The sequence below is a fragment of the Lynx canadensis genome, chromosome A1, assembly GCF_007474595.2.
Source record: "Lynx canadensis isolate LIC74 chromosome A1, mLynCan4.pri.v2, whole genome shotgun sequence".
Lineage (NCBI taxonomy): Eukaryota > Metazoa > Chordata > Mammalia > Carnivora > Felidae > Lynx > Lynx canadensis.
In genome coordinates, this window is record NC_044303.2 from 114150488 (window position 1) to 114162622 (window position 12135).

At 41.8% G+C, this 12135-nt stretch overlaps 1 protein-coding gene across 2 annotated transcripts in view; it reads right to left on the reverse strand.

Moving 5' to 3' along the window:
* KLHL3 (kelch like family member 3) overlaps positions 1–12135 on the reverse strand; it is a 114288-nt gene that overhangs the window by 73971 nt on the left and 28182 nt on the right. For both annotated transcript variants that reach the window (XM_032592920.1, XM_032592919.1), the window contains exon 3: positions 8973–9079. In XM_032592920.1, the coding sequence (XP_032448811.1) occupies positions 8973–9079 (107 nt within the window). The remainder of the gene's footprint in view (positions 1–8972; positions 9080–12135) is intronic.

The following is a 12135-nucleotide window of genomic DNA, read 5'->3' on the forward strand; positions in this document are numbered from 1 at the left end:
CTTGATTGTTTTCTCTCTGTGGAAGTTGTACTTGAGAATAAGATCAATCAGTTCTGTAACTTCGGGGTAAACAAGTAGAAACTCCTGAAATGATATGAAGTTACCAGTATATATGGGCAAAAGTTTTATTTTTCTGGGGGATGCAAGATCATTCTTAGTCAAATGTATAGCAAACATTCAGACACAGATGGTGGAACTTTGGGAGATTTTTTTCCTGCTTCTTTACATGGCTCCAAAATTTCTAATTTTCTATATTAAATACTTAAACTTCAATAAGCAAACGGGAAAACCACGTGAAGGAAAAACTATGGCCTCAAAAACCAAAATCTATTTTAAGAAAGTTCCTTTATAGGATATTAGAAACCGGTATAAATCACACAGACTTGTAAAATCCAACATTATTTCTTATAAACCAACAGAAATTACTGCACCAAACTAAGGCTTCAGCTTAAACAGACTCTGAAAGTGGTAGCAGTAATAGCTGCTACTGTGTGCCAGAACCTCTACCAAGGGTTTATACACTTTATTTCATTCAATCCTTGTAACAACCCCAGGAGGTAGATATTATTTCCATTTTATAAACTATAGAACTGGCATTTCAAAAGGTATTTGCATATGGCTGTGAGAGGCAGGGCTGAGATTTGAATCTTGGCCTAACTCTAGACCGCATGTCATTTCTCACAAATCCCTGGATAATTTAAACCTAACCCTAACTAATGACCTTGATAAAAGTATTCCCAAACAAGGCCTTGGTCCAAATTCTAAGGACAACTTAGTATGTAAGACCTAGCAAACAAGAACCAAGAGGGAGAAGATCTTGTCAAGCTCATTTGCCAAGATATCCTCAACACCTAACAAAGTGCTTGGCATATAACAAGCACTTAAAAAATACTTGTTGGAGGAAAAAGAAGAAAAGGAAAAAAAGGGGCTTTCCTTGATATCTCATAATTCCATGGATTCCAGTAATTCCTGAGGAGCAGAAACCAACAAAGGCTTGGTCATTCTTGCTCCTTTCCTTACCTCGACTACTCTGACAAAATAAAACAAAACATGAGCTCTATATGTCCTTCCATCTTCAAGGTCAACCCAAGAGCCCTCCTCCTCTGCTTTTGCCAAGAGGCCCAGCCCAACCACCTCAGATTTGAATTTTCTTTTTTTTTTTAATATGAAATTTATCGTCAAATTGGTTTCCATACAACACCCAATACTCATCCCAACAGGTGTCCTCCTCAATGCCCATCACCCATTTTCCCCTCCCTCCCACCCCCCATCAACCCTCAGTTTATTCTCAGTTTTTAAGAGTCTCTTATGGTTTGCTTCCCTCCCTAACTCTTTTTTCCTTCCCCTCCCCCATGGTCTTAAGTTTCTCAGGATCCACGTAAGAGTGAAAACATATGGTATCTGTCTTTCTCTGTATGGCTTATTTCACTTAGCATAACACTCTCCAGTTCCATCCATATTGCTACAAAAGCCCATATTTCATTCTTTCTCATTGCCAAGTAGTATTCCACTGTGTATATAAACCACAATTTCTTTATCCATTCATCAGTTGATGGACATTTAGGCTCTTTCCATAATTTGGTTAATGTTGAAAGCGCTGCTGTAAACATTGGGGTACAAGTGCTCCTATGCATCAGCACTCCTGTATCCCTTGGGTAAATTCCTAGCAGTGCTATTGCTGGGTCATAGGGTAGATGTATTTTTAATTTTTTGAGGAACCTCCACACTGTTTTCCAGAGTGGCTGCACCAGTTTGCATTCCCACCAACAGTGCAAGAGGGTTCCCATTTCTCCACATCCTCTCCAGCATCTATAGTCTCCTGATTTATTCATTTTCAGAAAATGTGTTAGTCGCACATCTTTCTAGCCTCTTCCACTTCTGCCTGTCATCTGTTACCATGCATGTCCTATTCCTCCAAAAAGAACATGATCCATTCAAGAGCAGATATTTGTTCATTCATTCATTCATTCATTCAACAAACACATATCAAGCAGTCCCTATGTGCCAAGCACTGTGCTGGATCTGAGGACACAACCATGAATAAGTTATGGCCCTGCCCTCATGGAGCTCAGTCCAGTGGGGAGAGACACAAGTAAACCAACAATTATGAAATGTGTTAAATACTAGAAAAGAGGGCTTAGCTTAAAGAATTGTTAAGCAGGGATTCCTGCACCCTGACCTGTATGCAAAATGAATAGTACACAGGAACCCGTATTTGCCACTGGGGAGAAGAGAATCCATTGTTTTCATCAGATTGATTCATCATGGTTAAGAACCACAGATCTAAAGTGAGATCTGGAGAAGGAGTCATGGTTAGTTAGGAGAGAAGGGAGTATGAGGGAAGAATCAATATTCCAGGCAAAGACAGTAGTAGTGTATGTAAAGGTCTGGAGGCAAGAAAGAACAGGACCTGTTCTGGGCCCACAAGAAGCTGAATGTGGCAGAAGCACAGCAAAGAGAGGAATGGTGGTGGGCGGGGGGGGGGGGGGGAGAAGAGAGAGAGAGAGAGAGAGAGAGAGTAATGGGGAGTCAAGGCTGGAGACAGAAGCAGAATCTAGGCAAATGGAAGGCCTTGTGGGCCATGCCAAGGAGTTCAGACTGCATCCTGAAAGCAATGGAAAGCCCCTGACGGATTTTTTTTTTTCTTTCAGCTATCAGGTTATGTTAACAAGGGATCAGACCAGGATCAAAATATTGATTCAAAGGATACTCTATGCTTGTTCAAATGGCAGAATGATTAAGCCAATTACTTTCTTTTAGTTTTTAGTATTAAATAAATCTTAATTTAACTACGATCATTTCTGAAAATGATGTGCATTTAAACATGGCTTTCATGACACATGTCTTTTTTTAGTTTTACTTAAATCCAAGTTAGTTAACATATAGTGTAATAATGGTTTCAGTGCTCATCCCCACAAGTGTCCTCCTTAGTGCTCATCACCCATTTAGCCCATCCCCCAACCCAACACCCTTCCAGGAACCCTGTTTGTTCTCTGTATTTAAGAGTCTCGGGGCGCCTGGGTGGCGCAGTCGGTTAAGCGACCGACTTCAGCCAGGTCACGATCTCACGGTCTGTGAGTTCGAGCCCCGCGTCGGGCTCTGGGCTGATGGCTCGGAGCCTGGAGCCTGTTTCCGATTCTGTGTCTCCCTCTCTCTCTGCCCCTCCCCCGTTCATGCTCTGTCTCTGTCTGTCCCAAAAATAAATAAAAAACGTTGAAAAAAAAAAAAAAAAAGAGTCTCTTATGGTTTGCCTCCCTCTCTATTTTTATCTTACTTTTCCTTCCCTTCCCCTATGTTCACCTGTTTTGTTTCTTAAATTCCACATATGAGTGAAATCATGTGTTATTTACCTTTCTCTGACTTATTTCACTTAGCATCATATACTTTAGTTCCATCCATGTTATTGTAAATGGCAAGATTTCATTCTTTTTGATGGCTGAGCAATATCCCACTGTGCATATATACCATACCTTTGTTATCCATTCGTCAGTTGATGGGCATTTGGGCTCTTTCCATAATTTGGCTATTGTTGATAGTGCTGCTATAAACATTGGGGTGCATGTGCCCCTTCAAAAGCCCCTGACAGATTTTAAGCAGGTGAGGGATGCATCAGATTGATTTTTTGGAAAGTCACTATAGCTACAGTGTAGAGAACAGGCTGGGGTTGAAGGAACAAAATAGGAGGCAGGTTGACTAGTACCAAAGCTGCTGCAGGAAATGAGGTAAAAGATGAGAGTGACCTGAACTAAAAGAGTAGATCTTAAATTTCTTTAAATCCTCAGGCCATACCTTAAGACCTTGTACCTAGACATCCCCAAGAACCACAGAGAACCCAGGAAAGCAAGCAACCCCACACCTCTATCAAGTGATGATGGGGCATTAATACCCTGAGCCCACATATTCTTTAAAACCCAGTTCCTTTAACACCATAAGATGGGGCTGTTTTTAATGTACTCAGATGACACGTAGGGACCCATATGGAGTGGAAATACTCTAGTACACAGAACCCATAGTAAAGGGCAAAAAAAAAAAAAGAGAGAAAAAAACTGACTAGGCTATTTTGGTAAAATGTGCTTCCCTAGGGATGGAGGAGCTAGATGGGGAGGAAGCAGGGCAATCTAAAGTATTCCCTATTCACAGGACGAAGATGGGCAGAACATAGCACTGCTGGCCTCTCTAATCCCTGTGCTAAAGGAGGGCTGAGCAGTTTGAGTGACAGCCCATCCTCGATCTTCTTGCAAGCTAGCTGCCTCTCAACACTCTCCTCTGGGCACTCAGACCTCACTGTCACATTTATCCCAAGTTATTCTGTGCAGAACATGGTCAAGGAGCAGGGTTGATATCTGGGATATTTGGGCAATATGAACTCAGAGGACAAAAAAGTAAAAACACTTTAAGCCCGAATAAAAAGATCGTAATCACACCACTCAAGTCAGAAGAACGTCACGAGTATTTCTTTTTCATTTTGGCCTTAAACATGCTGATAGAAATGGACTTAACAAGAGTCAGCTGATAAAATGAACAACTCAGACAACAAAAGATGTTGGTGAGTATGTGGAGAAAGGGGAACACTTTTGCACTGCTGGTAGGAATGCAAACTGGTTCAGCCACTCTGGAAAGCAGTATGGAGGTCCCTCAAAAAATTAAACATAGAACTACCTTATGACCCGGCAATTGCACTACTAGGTATTTATTCAAAGGATACATAGGGGCACATGCACACATAGTCTGCTGATTCATAGGGGCACATGCGCCCCAATGTTTATAGCAGCACTATCGACAATAGCCAAAGTATGGGAAGAGCCCAAATGTTCATCGATTGATGAATGGATAAAGAAGATGTGGCATACATATATGATGGAATATTACTGGTAATAAGAAAGAATGAAAGCTTGCCATTTACAATAACATGGATGGAACTAGGATGTATTATGCTAAGCAAAATAAGTCAGAGAAAGACAAATATCATATGATTTCACTCATATGCAGAATTTAAGAAACAAAACAGATGAACATATGGGAAAGGAAGGCAAAATAAGATAACAGGGAGGCAAACCATAAGAGACTCTTAAATACAGAGAACAAACAGAGTTGATGGAGGGGAAGGGTGGGGAGAAGGGCTAAAGGGGTGATGAGTATTAAGGAGGACACCAGTCGGGATGAGCACTGGGTGATATATGTAAGTGATGAATCACTAAATTCTATTTCTGAAATCATTATTACACTATATATTAACTAACTTGGATTTAAAATTAAAAACAAAATAAAATAAATTATCTAAATTTTTGAAAGAAAAAACAGTCAGCTGGGCCTTTTCATGATTAAGTTTATGAATTCTGGAGCTGAATCTGATAATTAGAACAAAATTTTACAATGTTACTCTTTAAACCTGCTTACCAAGGTTTAAGCCAAATCAAGGGGTCTCAAAAAATACACAAATCTCACAAAATGCTGATGGAAGCATAAGCTGGTCCAACTGTTCTAGGAAATGTGAATTTGTGGCATGTGTCTCAAATCTTCAACATGTGCACACCCCTATTCTAGGGGTCTATTCTAAGGAAATAATTATGACATAAATAAATATTAAGAAGCAAAGATACCCAAGACAGTATTACTTATAATAGCAAAATGTTAGAAAGAATTAGAATTTCTAACCAAAATGGAAATCAATTTTTGACTTGGACATATATGATGGAATCTTACAAAGCCATTGAAATTATGACGTAGATGTGATTTCACTGAAGTGAAAATATACTGACCATAGACCAATGGTTTGATTAAGCAAATTTTCACTGAGCACCTACTACATGGAAGATCCAGGTAGGCAGTGGGGAGATAGCAGTGAATTAAGGTAGAGTTCTTAACTGACTGACCAGAGCAATCAGATATTGAGGAAGTAATGAAATAAGCAGTGATACTAAAGACAAACATAACGTATGGTATCACAAGAGTAAATAACAAAAGAATTTAACCTAATCCAAGGGGATCATGGGAAAGTCTACCTGAGGAAGTGTTGCTTAAGCAGTAATGAGAGATGAATAGGAGTTAGACAGGCAAAGAGGCAGGGGGAAGAACATCCCAGGAAGATGAACAGTAATTTTTTTTAAGTATGCACATTACATCAACTATGTATATACAAAATGGCTCATTTATATTAAAATTTTATTTTGGTGGGTTTTTAAATTTTTTATTTTTTTAGGTATTTTTTATTTTTTTAGAGAGAGCGAGCGAGCACAAACAAGGGAGAGGGGCAGAGGGAGAGAGAGAGAATCTCAAGCTACCAAGCTACCATGTTCAGCACAGAGCCAGATATGGGGCTCGATCCCACAACCCCGGGATCATGATCTGAGCCAAAAATCAAGAGTCAGATGCTCAACTGACTGAGCCACCCAGGTGCCCCTATATTAAAATTCTATGTCGTATATGTATATATTTATAAATATAAAATCTGAAAGGATATGAACTATAATCTTATCTAGATGATGTATTACATATATGTTTTTTTTCTGCTTGTCCACATTCTCTAATTTCTTTTCTGCAATCAACATATGTGAGTAGTGTTTGAAGAGGTACATGGATGAGTAGAAAGACAGACAGATATGGCTGGCTGGCTGGCTGGCTGGCTGGCTGGCTGGAAGGATGAAAGGATGGACAGTAACCAGATTCAACAGATGACTTGAGCTGGGCATCACATTAGACTGTTTCTTCTTGATTTTTTCCTCCCTTTAATGACTAGAATCCAACATCTGCTCCAGAAGCATTCAGATTCTTTATGTTTCTAAAATCATCTTGTTTTTGCTTGGGCCCTTGCACTACTCCAGAGGCAAGTTCATTAGCAACAAGTGGAGGCAACACTACAATTCATCACAATTCCAAACAGATTTCCTCTCTCAATACTGGACTTTCCAAACCACATACACAAGAAAACAATGAATGGCAGAGCTACTTAGTGAAGTTGCAACCAAATAACTATTGCAAACAAAATGAATTATTTTTTTTAAATAGACAGATGAACGAGAGAGGTAAATAAAGACATAAAAACCTTGCTACTAGAGTTTGAAACTACTTCAAAGAGCATGCAGCTCAAAATTTCCAGGTAGTGAAATTCACTGGTTTTCACAACTACATTTTCCAGGCTGCTAATTCCTGACCCAAGGTTCAGGGTGATGGAAGAGTGGCTTGATCCACTTACCTGAGTTACAGCTCCTTCACACAATGAGCCAAGGGCGGGGGGGGTCCACATTGTGAGGAACTCTCAAAACACAATCACTAAGTCACCCCCAACTAGAACCACTCTTGCCCATGAGAGGCCACATACTATATTAGGAGAAGGGAAAGAGCCTACTCAGCAAAAACAGGGTGCCTGCACTCACCCATTCTTAGCAAGCCTACCTTCATTCTTTTTAAGCTTCATTTATTTACTGTCTCCTACTAAATACCATGCCCTGTGGTTGGCTCTGAGGATGCAGCAGTGACAAGACATGGCCCTTGAGTGCCCAAAGCTCATAATCAACTATGGAGACATTTCATTCATTCATTTAAAATACATTTGACTCGGGGCGCCTGGGTGGCGCAGTCGGTTAAGCGTCCGACTTCAGCCAGGTCACGATCTCGCGGTCCCTGAGTTCGAGCTCCGCGTCAGGCTCTGGGCTGATGGCTCGGAGCCTGGAGCCTGTTTCCGATTCTGTGTCTCCCTCTCTCTCTGCCCCTCCCCTGTTCATGCTCTGTCTCTCTCTATCCCAAAAATAAATAAAAAAACGTTGAAAAAAAAAATTAAAAAAAAAAAATAAAAATAAAAAAATAAAATACATTTGACTCTGGTCGTGTACCAGATGCTTAGGATATGGTAGCAAACAGGTCCAACAAGACTCCTGTCCTTAAGGAGCTTACAGTCTAGTGAGAAGAGACAGATTAAAAAAAAAAAAATCAACAACCAACAACAGGATTTTCAGGTAGGGATAAACGTTAGGAAAAACTATGTATTCAAGTTATGAGACAGAAAGGAACTTAGTGAGGAACCATGGCAAAGGTGGTCAGAGGAGGCCCTCTGGGGAGACACATGGCCTGTAAACTGCAGGATGAGAAGCCGCCGATACACAAGACGTCATAGCACAGGCACTGAGGATGCCAGAAAACAGACAGCAACACAAGAGTGATAGTGACCACACTCACAAACAGCAATGGGTACTTGGGGAACGTGGGGAAGGGACACCTGACCCAGCCTGAGGGTCTCAGCAGGCACAACTGGTCTTCAGTGAGCAGGGGAGGTGCTGTGAGGCACTACAGACAGGAAGCTCCGTGGGTTTCAAGGCATTCAGTCTCACATGTGAAATAGCTGGACTGGACTATTTGGCATATACAGGAAACAGGGACCCTCTAGAAAGTTTGCAAAGGTGCCAATTGGTGAAAATTCCTATCTTACTCTCCTCTCCCCTCCAAACCCTGCCATCACTTCTCCCAAATCTCTTCCACACTCCTGTAAAGACTCAAGAGGGTTTGCAGACCTTGCCTGGTAGGAATGGCCAGGGAAGGACAAGCTGGTCCAGCAATGGGCCAGGCATCAAGAAGCCAAGCTCCACTCATTTCCTATGTGATCTTGGGCAAGTCCCTCCCTTTTTGTCAGCCTCAGTGTTTCTCATCTGCAAAATGAAAGAACAGAGGTGTGGGGATAAGCTCAAGAGCCTACACTTCTAAAAGCTCCCCTACATGATTATGATGCATGCTGAAGTGTGAGAACTAATCAACTCTATGGTTCTACCTCTTTTTTCCTCATAGTAGACAAGGGGCTGCATGCCTGGCTGGTTCTACCAAGTCCCCCATGGTGCAAAACATAGCATCTGATACACCGAAGCTCCTTACAGTGAGTGTCATAGCATTCTGTCTCCTGCCTCCCCTCAGGCCACCACCCAAAATATTCTCTCACTGGGGCTGCAGCCCCATAATCGTGGGTTATCATTAGCCCCTCACCATACCTGTGAACATCGCACAGAAGTAGGGGCTGCAGGCTGCCAGGACCACACGGTGGGCTTCTATCTCGACATCTTCTGCCACAATCATCACGTCACACAACAGCTGTTTACTGTAAAACACCAGTGAGGGGACAGCATGGGTCACAGCACCAATGCCCACCCCCAGCCACACAAGGATATTTTTTCTCCCGCCCAGATTCCACACCGCCACCATACAAGACTGTCGCAGACATTTGCCCTATCCTGAGTTAGGCAGGGGGATGAACTCATCAACTCTCCCAAATCTCTGATAAGCTGGGCTATTCATGCTTTCCTAAGGCGCACAGAGAGACCTAGCTACTCTGGCGCTGCAAATTCAGGGTTCTTTCATTTGTCTTCACATCTCTGCTCCTCGGCTCCTTCAGCTCTGACTGAGATAGAGGGACAGCAGCTCAGAGAGCAATGGGAAAATCCTGGGGCAGTCAGTCAAGGGACCGAGTGAATGCCAAGGAGCATGAGCATGCCACTGAGATGTGCTGCCCACGAAAACAAGCATTAACAATTCCCCAAGGGACCTAATACCTATGAAACACTGGCAAGAGGCCAGCCAGATCGGGACAACTCAAGTATTAATCTTCCCACCCAGATTTAACATTATCACCAAGAAGGCTGCTCCCTAAAGACCCTGTGCAAGCTCCAATCGCTGCAATTATTAAGGATACTGTAACTACCTTCAAAACAAACTATTTGTCATCCCCACTACACTGCAAGCTCTGAAAGGAACTTGTTTATTATATCTTAAACACCTGGCTGTAAGCCTAGCCTAAAGAAAGCCCTAAATTTTTACTGACTAAATAAACTTTGAAATGGGATCAATCCACACTCATAGATCAGACCACTTTGAAGGATAGAAAGGGCACCACAAAGTGTCAGTCTAAGGATTTTTCCTCCACCAGCCTTCCAATAGTAAGAATTTATTGAGTTACATATGCTAGGCACTGTTCTAAGCACTCTTTTATACATATTATTGCATTTAATCCTGTCTAAAACCCCATGAGGTATGGTTGTTATGTTGCATACTACAAAAAAGGAAAGTGAGGTCCAGAGAAGTTAAGTAACTTTCTCAAAGTCACACAAAAAGGGAGCAGTGGAAAAAGGATGTGAATGCAGGCAGCGGAACCACAGAACCCATCTTCCTAAAGTCTGTGTTATCCTGGTCACCACTAATCCCTCCTTCAGAGTGAAGCACTAGATGCGGAGGGAAGTAAGGACAAACTCATGTCAACTGTGATCCACTGGCAGTGGCTACTTAGCACACAATATTGGACTGAGAAGTTTGAATCATGATGGGATCCATTTAACAGGGATGAGATGAAGAGAATGAGTCTGCCATTGGGGCACCCGGTGGCTCAGTCAGTTGAGCGGCTCAGGTCATGATCTCACAGCTCATGGGTTCGAGCCCCCTGTTGGGCTCTGTGCCGACAGCTCAGAGCCTGGAGCTTGCTTCAGATTCTGGGTCTCCCTCTATCTCTGTTCCTCCCCTGCTCACACTCTGCCCCCCCCCCTCTAAAATAAATAAAGATTTAAAAAAAATTTTTTTAATGAGTCTTCCATGATTGATCGATAGGAGATAAGCTACCTATTTGCCATCCCTGGAGTGACATATTAAACGTTTGCCAACTATTCAGACGTTAGTGCAGGATTGCTTATCAGAGAAAATAGAATCATAAAGCATGACAAGACTGGAGCTGTAAATGCCCTTAGAGTTCATCTGGTCTATGAAGCTCAGAGAGGTGCCACAGAAGGCAGAGTCTTGAATCTAGTTCTCATTCTGAATTGGTGCCACAATGCCCCATGATTGGCTCATACTTAGGAACAAAAAATCAGAAGGTAAGTTAGCCCCGATACTGAAAGGTTATCAGGAAAGTTTCAGCCTATGGAATAAAGTCCCTGTGAGGGGGCATCAGGGAAGGGTGACACCTCTGAGTGCCAAGAGGCAAAACCTGGGAATGGGACCTCACACTACAGTGGACAGCAGACTCTAAAGACAAATTTTATCAGAACAAACCAGCTCAGCTGGGAAGAGAACTGGCTCTGCCCCTAACTGGCTATGAGAACATGGACAAAGGATCTCACCAGTTTTCTCATCTTTTTTAGCTACCTCAGGACATCCATCGTGGGGACCAAATGAGATTGCAGATGCCACCTGAGAACAGGCTAGTTTTTAATCTGGACAAAATGGATTGTAAAAATGTAGTCACAACATGAACAGACTTATCTTGGACATTTTCATTTCACTTTCATTGACTATTTTAAATAGAAAAAGGAGTGATCACTACTCTTTAAAAGTACAAGTCATTTGTCAACTATACTTCAATTAAAAAGAACTGACCCAAAAAGTGTAATTTTGTTGTTGTTCTTGTAACCAGCATTTTAACAAGGAAAGCAAAACAGATGAGTCAGAAATGCTGAGCAAATGCTGAGCCAGGTGCTGAAAAGGCAAATGTCAGAATGGGATATCTTGCACAAACCCAGAGGAGCTGATAGTTCATGAACAAAGGAAAAGAGACAAGAGGGAATGAGGTTTAAAGGTGGAGAATCCAGTTAAGCAAATACAGGAGAATAGTTCTGATGAGAAGTGTATCTCAAGGCTAGAGAAATCTAGGAAAGTGACCCAGAAACTCACCCAAAACTCAATGTAGGCTTTCCCTGGGAATGGTAAAGCCTGTCTGCACACTGAGACATCTCTGTGTATCCACTCTATATAGAAGAGAGAAGAAGCAGCTCTAAAGCACTGCATGGCTGACAAGCATTTCTAATTCCATTTACTAGAAATCCTATAGGATTCTTTATTCCTGAGCTGTCACACACTACTCCAAAAAACAATCTCATCAAGAGAAAAACAGGGCTATCCACTTTGTGATAGCTATTCGGAAGGAGCTCAGGCTCTGGAATCAAACTGACCAGGGTTCATGTCCCCTGAGTATCAGAATTCAGACATGTTGTGAACAAGATAAAGAATAGTGCTAATAGTAAACATTCCGTGAACATTAATATTTCTTTCTCTTTTTTTCCCATAAAACATTTCATTTAGGATTAGCAGTTAAGTTAACCTTCCTAAGGCTAAATTTGAGCTGCATATCAGACATCTACGTAGGGTTTATCAAGTAGGCAAATGGATTCATAA